Below are 13,708 nucleotides of genomic sequence, written 5' to 3' on the forward strand. Positions count from 1 at the left end.
TTGATACTCTGTTGCCCTCTTGTATGTACATGGGAGTGGACAAAACATTACTTTCATGTCTTTTTCACTGCAGACACTTTCACATGTCGTAGTAGAAAAAGCACAGGTGTTCATAACAATGGCTCTGTTCTATTCAGTAAGCCCCAGTCAGCCATGGCAGTGTGACAGCCAGCCATCATGCACAATACTAGGACCCTAAAAATGAAGCAGTTAAATGGAATTCAGCCATCATTAGTTTTACTATTGACTTGTGTGCATTAACTAATGTGACATGCCTTCCACATACAGTGAAGGCCTATAACAAAGTAGCTGTGGCTTCAAAATATAGCATAGGATTGATTAGACTGACAATAAACTGAGAGTGCTATTGCCCTATATTCTATACCTGTATGTATTGGCCTCTAAAGACCAGCTCAGCTAAATACAAAGAAAATGTTTGATACCCAAAACACTCAATTATTTAATTTATCTTATCTGTCTCTGTCAGATATACAGAATGGCCTCCTGTTTAGTGTTCTGTGGAAGAGGAAGAGCTGAGATTCAGGTGAGGATTCAAGGTGTGGGGGCTTTAGAGGGTGATGTCACCACTTCTGCAGCAGGAACCTCTCGCATGAACTCACGTCAAGACAGCCACGATTACCAGAGAAAGTCACCCTTTAAAATAAAAGCACAGGTGGGTAACGAGTATGAATAAATAATACAAAAACTAAAGTACAATGAAAAACAGCTCAAACTAATAACTGTAACTGTAATCATAGCATCTTTACATCTACTTTGATACCTATCACTTAGAATATGTAGCGTAAGATTTTGCAACGCACGCTAGGTGGTATATTTTGAAGGTGGTTTCCGGTATTATTCTGTTTAGCTTGACAGTCGTAGTGGAAGTCGGGTTCCCGACTCAGCTTCCCTCTGACTGTAGCAAGTTATTGCTTGCTGGTGCCAACGCCCGGCGAAACGGCCAGCTAACATAAACTAACGTAGCGGAGACACGGAGGGACATTGGTACGTAACTCCAACATTTTCTGACATCTCTATGTGCAGTTAGATTAACGTTATAAACACACATGTGGATGTTGGCTTCATGCCTCGTCTTTTAGCTGTAACCTAGCCACAGCAACTAAACCACCATTAGTTTTCAAGCTTACGTTAGCCGGTCGGTTGCTAAGATAGCTAGCATTGTTTAGTCCGTATTGCTAGCACTGCGTTAGCTTAGCAGGCTAACCGACATACAAACAAATTTTCATTTTCGTAGCCATTTGTGTAAGAAGATAGCGTGACATTGTGTGAATGAACCATTGCCTTGTTTACAAATGCTTAAGCTAGCCAGGTACGTAAGTGAATAAGCGAGTGAGTAACGTTGTCGTTAGCTAACGTTAGCCTGTTAAACAGTTGTGGTGATGGGGTGTGACACTCAAGTAGTTACGGCTAGGAGATACAGCCTTTCCCCCTTAGACTCCCTGTTTAATCAAAGCTGTCATTAGCAGTTGATGAGGGGTGGGCACTTAGATAACGTGAAATGATTTTGTAAACCTAAAATATGAAATGTTCTAATGAATTATCACCTCTCCCAGCAGCCAACCTTATTGGCAGCAGAATCAGAAAGCACAAAGATGCAGACTATCAAATGTGTGGTGGTGGGTGATGGAGCCGTGGGAAAGACCTGCCTATTGATTTCATACACCACCAACAAATTCCCCTCTGAATATGTACCAACAGTAAGTACGTTTGGTGTGTTTCACAGTCGGATGCATGCACACAGACAGTCACATTTTGGTTAAGATATTAAAAAGTACTCTGAACGGATACTTTGAACGGATTATGGCATGCAATTCATCCTTTCATCACAGGTGTTTGACAACTATGCAGTTACTGTAATGATTGGAGGTGAACCATACACCCTTGGCTTATTTGATACAGCAGGTAAGATTATGTTGTACTCTCTCAATTTAATTGCATTCCTATTTGAATAAAGCACAGTTATTAGTCTGTCACATGGTAAGTTAATTTGTAATGTTTGTATGTGATCTCTTTGTAGGTCAGGAGGATTATGACCGGTTACGACCACTAAGCTACCCACAGACAGACGTCTTCTTAGTCTGTTTCTCAGTTGTTTCACCCTCCTCCTTTGAGAATGTTAAAGAAAAGGTGAGTACTGTAGTGGACTTGCTCACCTGCAAATCTAATAACACCCTGTCCTTCCAACGATCTGAAATTAAACTGCCTTCATGGCATACTCCATATAATAGTACTCTGCTGCTCTGTTTTATTAAGTAACTGCGGGATTGTAAAGTATAGTAAGGAGTCAAGGTGTTTATATGTCAATGAAACACACTGTGCTTTTAAGTATTTCTCCTTCTTGCTGCCTCTGTCAAAAAACACTGGAGGGCATTTTTCTCTGCGGAATCTCACAGGATCCTACGATCTCAGACAATGCTCTACATAAAGTGTGAAGTAGGGGGTGTTTCAAAAAGCCAGATAAACATGAAAACAGTTGGACCGTTGTGCCTTGTGACTCTGTTTCAAAATTTTCAAGACAAAACTGGAATGGTTTATGAATATGATTCAGTCGTGCACGCTGATGTGCAAAATTTCAGAATATGTGCCAGGAAGCATTTCAGAAATATCTGGCTAACAGTGGATCCTGTTTTGTTCATGGCCCTCCAGTCATAGGAAATTGTGGTCAGACTTTAGCATTTATTATTTATTTTGTGACCAAATTACACTTGAGAAAATAAATTAACACAGTTTGGCACCATGACAACAAAGGTTATAAGATAAGAGATTATAATGTTAAAACTTAATACCATTTTTCCTGTAATTCCCCTTCTCCTCATCACCTTATCTGCCAGTATCCCCTCTCCTCAATTGACAATACATTTTTTAGAACAATTGTATTCCATCATCAGAATTGACTTCATAGAATTTTCTTGCATAATCTCCTGCACGTGGCATAATTTCTCAGCGAGTGTTTCTCCCTTTTGGTGATGATTGTTTTTTCTTTTTTTTCCCCCCTCCAGTGGGTTCCTGAAATAACTCACCACTGTCCCAAGACCCCATTCCTGTTGGTCGGCACTCAGATTGACCTGCGTGATGACCCCTCCACAGTGGAGAAGCTAGCCAAGAACAAACAGAAGCCAATCACCCCTGAGACGGCCGAAAAGCTTGCTCGGGACCTTAAGGCAGTCAAATACGTCGAGTGCTCAGCCCTAACACAGGTAAGCTCTCCCATTAAACAACACTTAAACCTGGAGTGGCAAGAATGGGTTTTAAATGTCAGCTTCCTAACAAGGGTGGAGATACTTAACCTTGTCTTTTGCTAACAGCATTTGGCTAAAATCTATCTAACTCTGTTGTGTGCATGTCTTTCTCCCTTCTTTTCCTCTTTCTGTAGCGGGGACTGAAGAACGTATTTGATGAGGCTATCTTAGCCGCTTTAGAGCCCCCTGAAACTCAAAGAAAGAGAAAATGCTGTTTGTTCTGATGTCTTCTTGCATCTTGCTTTGCCTCTCGATAGTCTGCTGCTTACTCATTGTAAAGAGATGTCTGTCACCAAAATAACCACAAGGCTCGTTTAAACTTCAAAACTCTGTGCCCATTAACTTTCTCCCTTCGGTTCATGTGTGCTTTCTTTTCAACTTGGCCTAATCACAATTATCCGTGCTGCCTGATATGACAAGAGTGCCAATCTTTAATTTTCCCTTCTGCTGGCAGCAACTTGTGTGCAAGTCTGTGTAACTGTACATGACTGAGTTTGTTTTTGGTTTTAAAATTGACTTTGACATCTGTTATTATTTCAGTATTGAGCTCTTCAGCATCAGTTGTACCCTACAAAGCATTTATGCTACATTCTGTCTTAGACAGGAAGAACATTTTTTCTACTGCAGCATCAAAATTTTCCATGGGCTTTTGTCTTTACTCACACAACGTGATCATGAGAAGAGTCTTGTATAATGTTATTTGAATAAAGGAAAATTTTGATCGCCCTGCTCCATTTCTACTCAGCCTTCTTTTGCAATTAGTTCCCTGAAGATGTTAATTTGTATTTGGAACATAACCCTGTTTTGAATATTAATATTTTATTTCCACAGAAAGGATTAAAGAATGTGTTTGATGAGGCAATACTGGCTGCCCTGGAGCCTCCTGAACCTAAGAAAAGAAGTAAATGTGTTCTGCTCTAAGTTTCGCCGCAGCCTTCGCCACACCAGTTTCCAAATGTAGGTTAACAGTACTGAAGAGGTTTGCTGCACAAGCACATTCCAACACGAGTTGAGGTATCATGAAATATTTGCCTTCTGACTGACTTAAACTGTATGTGACATTATGAAATAACGTTTCAGTTAGACCACATTATGTTTAGAGTTCATCTTCCAGAAGTGTTATTCTAAAGAACGGACTATGAAGTGATATTTTAATAGAACTACTGTTGTTTCGATTGCCTTGTAAAACACAAACAAGCTGATTATGATGGGTTAGAGAGATGCTCACATTATGTCTTAGTATGTCCTACATTTGTTTTTTGTACGTTTATAGTAACTTCCGTAAAGTTAATAATTTCTACTGTATGTTCAGGCCTGCGCACAAGACTGCATTTAGTTCACACTGCATCGCTCTTCCATTAGTGAGTGTCTACTGATCCAGAATCTTGCTAGCGTCTTAAAACGTTAAGAATGACAGGTTTTGCAAAGGGGTAATTAAAGTCACTGCATTTTTACATAATTTCCTGTTCAATGTCAAGATGGCCCCTTGCGGAAGACACATTTGCCGTAATATGACATTTCTAGGCTATGCTCCACCGTAGCTCTAGTTTGTTCTAACAAGACGTGATAAATTGACACCTGTCAGAGCAGAGATCCACAGAAGCTGACTAAAAAGTGGGAAATGCATGGAGCTTGAGATTTAAATGCAGCGATAACCCTCCATTGGAAGCCATGTACCAGAAATAGCCACTGTCAGTTTTAAGTAACTACATGCAAGGAGTTAAAGCACAGCAGTTTGCCACTCATTTACTTTTTGAGACAGAAGTGAGTTAACAAGAAAGTGATCTCCTGAATGCTTATTAAAAGTTGCAATGGCTGAACTTTGTGGGAGCAGTTCAGCCTATAACCCCAGGCTAATGAACTATTTTGTGAAATGAACACACTTGCTGCTACACCGCAGCGTCATTAAGTCAGATAGCAACACATCGATACAAAAAGCTATACTGTCTGTTTGAGATCCTGTGAATATTTGAGTGGCTGAACGAGCACTATTTGCATTTGTCTTTTACTATATCCATGGCTGGATGGTGGGCTTGAATTTGTAAATATAGTGAAATTAACTGGTAACTTATTGACTATACAATGTGTGCATTACTGACAACGAGATTTAGAGAAGCAGAGATGACACTGAAATCAAATTAACCGGGAAAATATTAAGAGAACGAGTTGCTTGGACTCTGATTTTTATTCAAATTGACATCAAAGTTGTACTGTATATTGCATCACAATAAACCAGTATTATGAATAAACCTAACTTCATATAGTACATGTTGTTGTCTGGCCTGATGATTACATTAATAAAGTATATTTTCCACAGATAATGTAGAGGTGAAAAATACAATACAGAACAGTTAAAATGACACTTCTTCAACATTACAACTCACATTACAGAGCAGTGCAAAAAATATTTCCATTCAAGCTGGTTTGTCAAACCAATAGTGCTTCAGTGTTAAAGAGCATTTAAATTGATTTCTTTGTGATTTGTGATTTTTTTTTGCATTCATTCTGACCTGTATGGATGTTGTCAGAAATAATGGCATCACAGTACCTACTGCTGACTTCATATAACTTCATGTGTTTTATGATCACACATCTTTCAGTGCATATCGCCGAGACACAAACAGAGCCAGGAAGTTCACTGAAAGAGCCTCGATGCTGTATGCGCCATATTGTCCCAACAATCTCCATGACCAGCTGGCGAACGAAAACACTTCACAGAAAACAATTTCATTCAGGCTCACGTGCATGTTTTCATTACAAATAAAGACCGATAAACTGTTATCTGAACCTAAAACTGATATGGCTGTTTTCAAAGTGAAAAAAAAATTCTCAGGGACTGTAACGGCTCTTTGGTACAAAAACAAAGAACCTTGCATAAAGATATGTGTATGAGGCACGTGAACCTCTTTCACCCTGATGCAGTAAAAGGTATAATATTTTAATTTAAAGTAAATAAATTGTATTTCAATCGGTCTTCTAAGATTTGAATTATTTAGAATAGCGTTTTTTCTTTTAAACGTTTCCAATTCCACTTGTGTCAGGACAAATATGTTCCAACTTTTCAGTTTCGCTTTACCAAATTCTGCTATATGCTACTATAAATGTCTTCTCAAGGTGTGTCATTGTTTCAAAAATTACATTTAAGGACGAAACTGATGCACATGCAGTATTGATTGATTGATTTTTACCCACAGAAATGTTCCTTCAACATGTAAAATAACTGCAGATTACGTAAGGCAAATAAGACTTGGTGCAATTTTGCAATTTCAGGCAAAAGGCAGGAAGCAGGCATTAGATGAATCCCAAAGAGCTATGTGTCCATGGCTGGACAGATCTCAACGCAGCTGTCGGTAACACGAATTCCATACCATCCCGCCCAGAACTGCGTGTCCTTGCCTCCGTGAGTAAAGCGGATGTATCTCACTCCTGGTCCGTAGCTCTGGAACACATGGGTCATCTGAAAAACACATATCAGTAAGTCTAGACTTGTCCCTGGGTTTTGTACCACCTCTAAATTTCATCGTATGAGTGAGCGCCCCGTGCTCTGAACATACCTGGTTCCACTGCTGATCGTTCCACTGCTCAAAGTAAATAGTCTCGGGGGCAAATGTCTGAATAGGCCTCTTTCTTTGATTCAGCAACTCCACATGGATCTCGTATTCACTGCCACAATCCCATCGTGGCGCATACCTAATAAAACAGAATCACAAGCATGAGTGGATAGATCAAGTGTCAGCAAATAGGTTCAACCACGGCCCAGTTTTTTTTCCAGCATTGTTCACTGAGGAGCCAAATTACAGCAGCAGTGGAAACAACACACCTATTTAAATACGTTTTGTCTATTTTAATTTGCTTGACAGTTCTGTCACTTTGTGTTAATCCTCATTTGGCAAGAAATAATGCTAATGCAAACAATGACTCTGTGCTACACTTTGTGAAGAGTAACTACAGGTACTTTCATTTTTTATTTAAAATCAGTGTCTCAGTACAAAAAAACAAAGTAGAGTGACAAATAGTAATCTCCTTCAGTTGTAGTCGAATTAAAGTACTGTGTGGTTGAAACAAATCTGTTACGGTCAAATGGGCTAAGCTACATTACTTAGCTGTGTTATTTATTTTGTAAGTTTATTAGACTTCATTCCAGCACAGCGCGCTGTTCAAATGGCAAGCCACTCTTCATGTGGGAGCAGCATCAGATGTTGTCACATAAATTAGGATGGGCCTTGTATTCACGTCATTATTATTGCATTGTTGAGCAAATCTGTGAAAATCAAGTGGAGTCCAAATCAAAATCAACGACAGTTTCTTATATTCCTAATGTTGAAATTTTTTATTTAAAAGATAAATAGTCCTACCAATCACAACACAACAGAGTGGCACCATACAAATATTACATAAAGCTTTCCATAGCAGCAAAAGTTTCTTAAGATGCACATTGAAAATTACTCATCAGACAGTTTGTTTAAACTAAGGTCCTGCCTTTCATTGGACAGACAGCTGCTCATATTTTAGGATCTAGCACAGACACGCTCCTAATGCTCATTTAGTTTGAGTGAGTTTATTTCGGCATAGACGATGACAATTGTGGGACAGAAGTGTTTCGGGTGTCATTTTGATCCATCTCTCCGGAGCCATTTTTGAAATGTAGCACTCCTTCGCTACGTGTAGCACGAATGCTAATGTGTAATACCAGCAAGCTTTATTCATATCAATGTAGGAATTACTGAGAGTTGTTACAGTAGTATATGTTTACTCTTCTCACCAATCAGATATTTTGATGTCTGGCTGGAAGCGATCCATGAACGAAGGGTTGTAACCTTCCATCTCCAAATCAATCAGCTGTGACTTCTTGCACATTCTGTAGGAAACAAAAAGGTTTTAGCTGCTACATAATAGAAATGTGGGGTAACATATACCTGCCCTGTGTTTTCTGGTCTGCTGCTGAGCAATACTCACCTATAAGAGGTCACAAAGTTTTTCTGGACTGCCTCGTTTGGATGTGGCACCATAACTTCCTCTACTTTCCACTTATCACCACCATTCTCCAATATCTGCCAATTCTTCATTTTCTCTATAAACACAAAGAAATTATTTAGTAGAGCTGATGGCAATAATGACCTTAACGCCACCAAATCTGTAGTTATGAACAGTTCTGTGGCTTCTCACGTTCTGCTCTTGGATTCTTGAGAAGATTTCTTCTCTTTTTGCACAGGAAGTAAAAAAACCTCCAGTCTTTGGGTGTTCTGGAAGCATGGCGGAGGCGATATCCTTCTCTTCTGCATCTCTCCCTCCACAGTGATTCGCTGTCAGCCACCCCCTTCCATTGATGGCACACTAACCGGCAAACACAAACCACCTGATCGGGAGGAAGATTCAGGAAGATCTCCTCCAGGACCTCCAGAGGAACAGGGAAGAACTGAAAAGAAGAGACAGGTTAGTCTTCAAGCTCTGACTTTGGACCACAGCCCCCTCCTCACTGCTTGCATAATCGCTGCATCTTAACAGTTTGTCTCAGTATTACAAAAACATACAAAAAAGTTAAAGACACAAACTTGCTTAATACATCCAGCTGTTAACACCTCATTTCTGAGCCCATTATCTTGGTTGTATCTTATTCTTTTGGTTGCATTTGTGAATGACTTCTGTTTATTTAGTTCCCCTTCTAAAATGACAGTTCAGAATGAGCCTAAAACTAAAAGAAATCATGCGTCAACTTCTTGAAGTCAAAGGAGGTGTATAACCAAGCAGCCGGACAAAAGGAAAAAGCCGATAATGCCGGATTTGACCCACTTTGACATTTCAATTCAGCGTCTGACAAGCAGAAAACAGCGCACCCCCTCTGCAGGTCTGAACCACTCAGTAGGCTGTGTTTACGTGCAGTCACAGGAGTTCAAATGAGACTTAACGTGTAACAGCTGGTTGTAATCCACAGTCTCTTATCACTCCCACCGCCTGCAGTCCCTGTGTAAATCAGGAGTCACGTAAAGCTCTTACATCTTCCTGAGAAAGCGAGGTGGACGGCACCGCGGCCGAACTGCCTCTGCGTCTGGAGGCTGAATCAGAGCTCTGAGTTGCACCCATAGCGTTAGCTTTCCTCTTCATGCCTGGGACAGACCCAGGCTAGTGGCGTTCTTGCAAGCACTAACGTTGCAGTCGACTATGCTCAGTATCTATCGTCTCCTGTCGACCTCGTAGCGAAGAAATACCTGCGTGTGATGACACGTATAGCTACAACATCACTCGTGAGGCCACTTATATCCGATCACACACAACGCGGAAGTGCGTTCCGAGGTGAAGACTCGACATGGAAAGTGAAGTAAAAGTAGCTACAATCCAAATGTTAGCTGCATGTAACCATAAATTTGACAAGTATTCACCGACTCCTCTATACTGGCAGTGAGTTACTTTCGGTTGTCCCTATATAAATAGTCTATGGGTCACACTTATTCCCAAAACACAGCCCTATTCCTGTCAGTTGACCGAGGTTGCGCTCGATATTGACCCCACGACACTCCAGCAGGACGTCACGCAGGTAGGCGGAGCTAGTGGCTACAATAACGTAGCAGAAGTAAGAGCCCGGTGGACGTGAACGACAGTGGAGATTCACGTTCACTTCAACAAGCTGGGCAGCTGAGGAACGACACTCTGCTGCAGACTCCGCCAACCCGGGCGACTTCCGGTATACGCCGGGTGAAATAAAATGCGAACCGTTTTAGATCCGTCTGCACTGTAAACTTCCGGTATATTTCATCGTCGCGGGCGCGTGACAAATAACGTTGCTCACCAGGTGGAACCTCATTTGATCCAATTAAAGATGAACATCAGCTGAAGGCAAAAACAAGACAACATGCATTTTCTGTTGAGAGTTTACCCCTAAAATTAAATAGTGTTGATTGAAAATACATATGTATTGATTTAAAATATCATAGTATGATTTCACCTGAAATTTGATCAGATATCTACTGACTGTAGAGGCACAGTCAATGACCTTTGCCCTTCTCCTGATATCTGCTTGCTTAACATTTAGGAAGCGAGGATGGTGTGGACAGGATATGTGTGATGACTTTTTGAACCATTTATGCGCCAGGACAAAACTGTCTATTTAAGTGAGTACATGTGAGGAGTTTAAGCACATTTGTTTCTCTGTCAGTTGTTTGTGATTAAGATTTGTGCATTAATGACACTGTGAAGCTGAGGTCAAATGAGAAGAAAAGTTATGTTTGATTTTTATTCAGCTTGACATCAATAGCAAATATAATCATAACCATTATCAAAATAGCTGGCACATAATATAATACTTGAAAACAATCTATTAATAGTTGCAGCTCTAGACATCTCCAGGTCAGTAATACTGAGGAGATGGATTTTATTCTCTGTGAGGTCAGTTACTGTACTTCTCTGTTCTGCTGATGTCATGCAACAACACTGAACGGTAAATAGGGTGAATGTAACATTTCATAAAGATTGCACATATTTATAGGTTTGCAGACACAGAAATGTTCTTTTTACATGTTAAATAACTGCAGGCTATAAAAAGGTGCAGTTTCAGGTGAAGGCAGGAAGCAGGCATTAGATGAATCCCAAACAGCTATGTCTCCATTGCTGGACATATCTCAATGCAGCTGTCTGTAACATGAATTCCAATCCATGCTGCCCTGAAGTGTCTCTCCTTGCATCCATGATTAAAACGGATGTATCTCACTCCTGGTCCGTAGTTCTGGAACACATGGGTCATCTGAAAAACACATATCAGCAAGTCTAGACTTGTCCTTGGGTTTTGTACCACCTCTAAATTAAATTGTATGAGTGAACGCTTCATGCTTTGCACGTACCTCGATCCATTGCTGATCGTTCCTCTCCTCAAAGTAAATCTGCATGGGGGAAAATGTCCTGATAGGCTTTCTTTTTTTATTCAGCAGCTCTACAAGGAGTTCGTATTCGGTGCCACAATCCCATCGCCGTGCATACCTAGTAAAACAGAATCAATGCACAATGAGAAGAGTAACTACAGCTACATTCATTTTGAGTGTAAAATCACAGTGTCTCAGTACAAAAAACAAAGTAGAGACAAACATGACAAACAGTAATCTCCTTCCTTTGTAGCCAAATCAAAGTACTGTTGTTGAAACAAATCTGTTACGGTCAAATGAGCTAACTTATTTCTGTTGTAAGTTTATTAGACTTCATTCCAGCACAGCGTGCTGTTCAAATGGCAAGCCACTCTTCATGTGGGAGCAGCATCAGATGTTGTCATAGAAATTCGGATGGGCCTTGTGTTCACGTTGTTATTAATGCATTGTTAAGCAAATCTGTGAAACTCATGTGGAAGTTTTCATGTAAACTATCAAAGAGAAGACTTCAGCTGTCATCAGGACGCTGAATATTTCTGATGGAGGCCGCTGTTTTCATGCCACTGCACTAGATGCTCAGCAGAGGCACGTCCAGGCTTTTTTGACTTTGGTGGCCCAAGTGGGAAATTGACCTGCAGGGGTGGCATGAAGTACTTCCAAGCACACACACTCGGAGTAGCATTAATTTACCATTTCTCATATCTCTTTCCTAACACTACAGTTTCTTACATTTCTAATGTTGTTTTTTTTTTTTTTTGAAAGATAAATAGTCCTACCAATCACAACACAACAGAGTGGCACCATACAAATATTACATAAAGCTTCCATACTTTATTCTTCCAAGTCCTCCAAAAGAGACTGATCCTCCAAAAGTCAGCCACGTACAAAAGAAAACAATGTACATTGAAAATTACTCGTCAGACAGTTTGTTTAAACTAAGGTCCTGCCTTTCATTGGACAGACAGCTGCTCATATTTTAGGATTAAGCACGGACACGCTCCTAACGCTCATTTAGTTTGAGTGAGTTTATTTAGGCATAGACGATGACAATTGTGGGACAGAAGTGTTTCGGGTGTCATTTTGATCCATCTCTCCGGAGCCATTTTTGAAATGTAGCACTCCTTCGCTACGTGTAGCACGAATGCTAATGTGTAATACCAGCAAGCTTTATTCATATCAATGTAGGAATTACTGAGAGTTGTTACAGTAGTATATGTTTACTCTTCTCACCAATCAGATATTTTGATGTCTGGCTGGAAGCGATCCATGAACGAAGGGTTGTAACCTTCCATCCTCAAATCAATCAGCTGTGACTTCATGCGAATTCCACTGGAAACAAAAAGGTTTTAGCTGCTACATAATAGAAATTTAGGGCAACATATACCTGGCGTGTGTTTTCTGATCCCCTGCTGACGAATACTCACCCAGAAGGCGTCACAAAGGTTTTCTGGACTGCCTCGTTTGGATGTGGCACCATAACTTCCTCTACTTTCCACTTATCACGATCATTCTCCAATATCTGCCAATTCTTCATTTTCTCTATAAACACAAAGAAATTATTTAGTAGAGCTGATGGCAATAATGACCTTAACACCACCAAATCTGTAGTTATGAACAGTTCTTTGGCTTCTCACGTTCTGCTCTTGGATTCTTGAGAAGATTTCTTCTCTTTTTGCACAGGAAGTAAAAAAACCTCCAGTCTTTGGGTGTTCTGGAAGCATGGCGGAGGCGATATCCTTCTCTTCTGCATCTCTCCCTCCACAGTGATTCGCTGTCAGCCACCCCCTTCCATTGATGGCACACTAACCGGCAAACGCAAACCACCTGATCAGGAGGAAGATTCAGGAAGATCTCCTCCAGGATCTCCAGAGGAACAGGTAAGAACTGAAAAGAAGAGACAGGACACAGATAAGTTTGGAGAATCAGTTAGTGGACCACAGCCATAATGCCAGATTGGACACACTGTTACATGTCAATCCATCTGACAAGTATAAAACAACGCACCACATCTGTAGGTCTGAATCACTTTGACTGCGTGGTCTGAAGTTAACGTGCAGTCACAGGAGTTCAAATGAGACTTAACGTGTAACAGCTGGTTGTAATCCACAGTCTTTTATCACTCCCACTCCCTGTGAAAGTCAGGAGTCACGTAAAGCTCTTACATCTTCCTGAGAAAGCGAGGTGGACGGCACCGCGGCCGAACTGCCTCTGCGTCTGGAGGCTGAATCAGAGCTCTGAGTTGCACCCATAGCGTTAGCTTTCCTCTTCATGCCTGGGACAGACCCAGGCTAGTGGCGTTCAAAAACCACCATGCATCACCACACTGCACCACTTTCATCCGATAACACACAACGCGGAAGTGCGTTCCGAGGTGAAGACTCGACATGGAAAGTGAAGTAAAAGTAGCTACAATCCAAATGTTAGCTGCATGTAACGATACATTTAACAAGTATTCACCGACTCCTCTATAATGGCAGTTAGTTACACTCGGTTGTTCCTATATATAAACAGTCTTGGGTCATACTTATTCCCAAAACATAGCCCTCTTCCTGTCGGTTGACAGGTGGCGCTCGATATTCACCCCACGACACTCCAGCA

At 40.8% G+C, this 13,708-nt stretch overlaps 3 protein-coding genes across 4 annotated transcripts; 1 reads left to right on the forward strand and 2 right to left on the reverse strand.

The window, feature by feature from the left end:
- The first annotated feature begins 881 nt into the window (after positions 1-881).
- On the forward strand, positions 882-5,514 carry LOC121612635 (cell division control protein 42 homolog). Of its 2 annotated transcripts, none has more exons than XM_041945659.1 (6): positions 882-1,005; positions 1,575-1,718; positions 1,851-1,923; positions 2,039-2,148; positions 3,021-3,218; positions 4,092-5,514. In XM_041945659.1, exons 2-6 carry the CDS (start codon positions 1,614-1,616, stop codon positions 4,179-4,181), a joined length of 576 nt encoding a protein of 191 aa, XP_041801593.1. In that variant the 5' UTR covers positions 882-1,005; positions 1,575-1,613; the 3' UTR covers positions 4,182-5,514. The 2 variants fall into 2 exon arrangements, with proteins under 2 accessions (XP_041801593.1, XP_041801594.1); XM_041945660.1 differs by having other exon boundaries at positions 901-1,005; positions 1,578-1,718.
- LOC121612633 (F-box only protein 6-like) lies at positions 5,410-13,667 on the reverse strand. The gene is made up of 7 exons (XM_041945656.1): positions 13,394-13,667; positions 9,255-9,375; positions 8,427-8,676; positions 8,217-8,331; positions 8,023-8,118; positions 6,815-6,950; positions 5,410-6,717 (listed from the first exon to the last, which is right to left on the reverse strand). Exons 2-7 carry the CDS (start codon positions 9,360-9,362, stop codon positions 6,571-6,573), a joined length of 852 nt encoding a protein of 283 aa, XP_041801590.1. The 5' UTR covers positions 9,363-9,375; positions 13,394-13,667; the 3' UTR covers positions 5,410-6,570.
- Positions 10,458-13,408, reverse strand: LOC121612632 (F-box only protein 44-like). Its single transcript, XM_041945655.1, has 6 exons — positions 13,273-13,408; positions 12,745-12,994; positions 12,535-12,649; positions 12,341-12,439; positions 11,093-11,228; positions 10,458-10,995 (listed from the first exon to the last, which is right to left on the reverse strand). Exons 1-6 carry the CDS (start codon positions 13,378-13,380, stop codon positions 10,849-10,851), a joined length of 855 nt encoding a protein of 284 aa, XP_041801589.1. The 5' UTR covers positions 13,381-13,408; the 3' UTR covers positions 10,458-10,848.
- Positions 13,668-13,708: the final 41 nt, after the last annotated feature.

Source organism: Chelmon rostratus, chromosome 10 (genome assembly GCF_017976325.1).
Source record: "Chelmon rostratus isolate fCheRos1 chromosome 10, fCheRos1.pri, whole genome shotgun sequence".
Classification (NCBI taxonomy): Eukaryota; Metazoa; Chordata; class Actinopteri; order Chaetodontiformes; family Chaetodontidae; genus Chelmon; species Chelmon rostratus.

What these genes read in the sequence shown, in the direction of transcription:
- LOC121612635 (XM_041945659.1), top strand. Translation starts at nt 1,614, where the DNA reads ATGCAGACTATCAAATGTGTGGTGGTGGGTGATGGAGCCGTGGGAAAG. An exon ending in CCTCTGAATATGTACCAACA is followed by an intron (nt 1,719 to 1,850) that starts GTAAGTACGTTT and finishes CTTTCATCACAG; the next exon opens with GTGTTTGACAACTATGCAGT. An exon ending in AGTGCTCAGCCCTAACACAG is followed by an intron (nt 3,219 to 4,091) that starts GTAAGCTCTCCC and finishes TTATTTCCACAG; the next exon opens with AAAGGATTAAAGAATGTGTT.
- LOC121612633 (XM_041945656.1), bottom strand. Translation starts at nt 9,362, where the DNA reads ATGAAGAGGAAAGCTAACGCTATGGGTGCAACTCAGAGCTCTGATTCA. An exon ending in CAAGAATCCAAGAGCAGAAC is followed by an intron (nt 8,332 to 8,426) that starts GTGAGAAGCCAC and finishes TTGTGTTTATAG; the next exon opens with AGAAAATGAAGAATTGGCAG. An exon ending in ACGATCAGCAGTGGAACCAG is followed by an intron (nt 6,718 to 6,814) that starts GTATGTTCAGAG and finishes TGTGTTTTTCAG; the next exon opens with ATGACCCATGTGTTCCAGAG.
- LOC121612632 (XM_041945655.1), bottom strand. Translation starts at nt 13,380, where the DNA reads ATGAAGAGGAAAGCTAACGCTATGGGTGCAACTCAGAGCTCTGATTCA. An exon ending in CAAGAATCCAAGAGCAGAAC is followed by an intron (nt 12,650 to 12,744) that starts GTGAGAAGCCAA and finishes TTGTGTTTATAG; the next exon opens with AGAAAATGAAGAATTGGCAG. An exon ending in GACATCAAAATATCTGATTG is followed by an intron (nt 11,229 to 12,340) that starts GTGAGAAGAGTA and finishes CTGTTTTACTAG; the next exon opens with GTATGCACGGCGATGGGATT.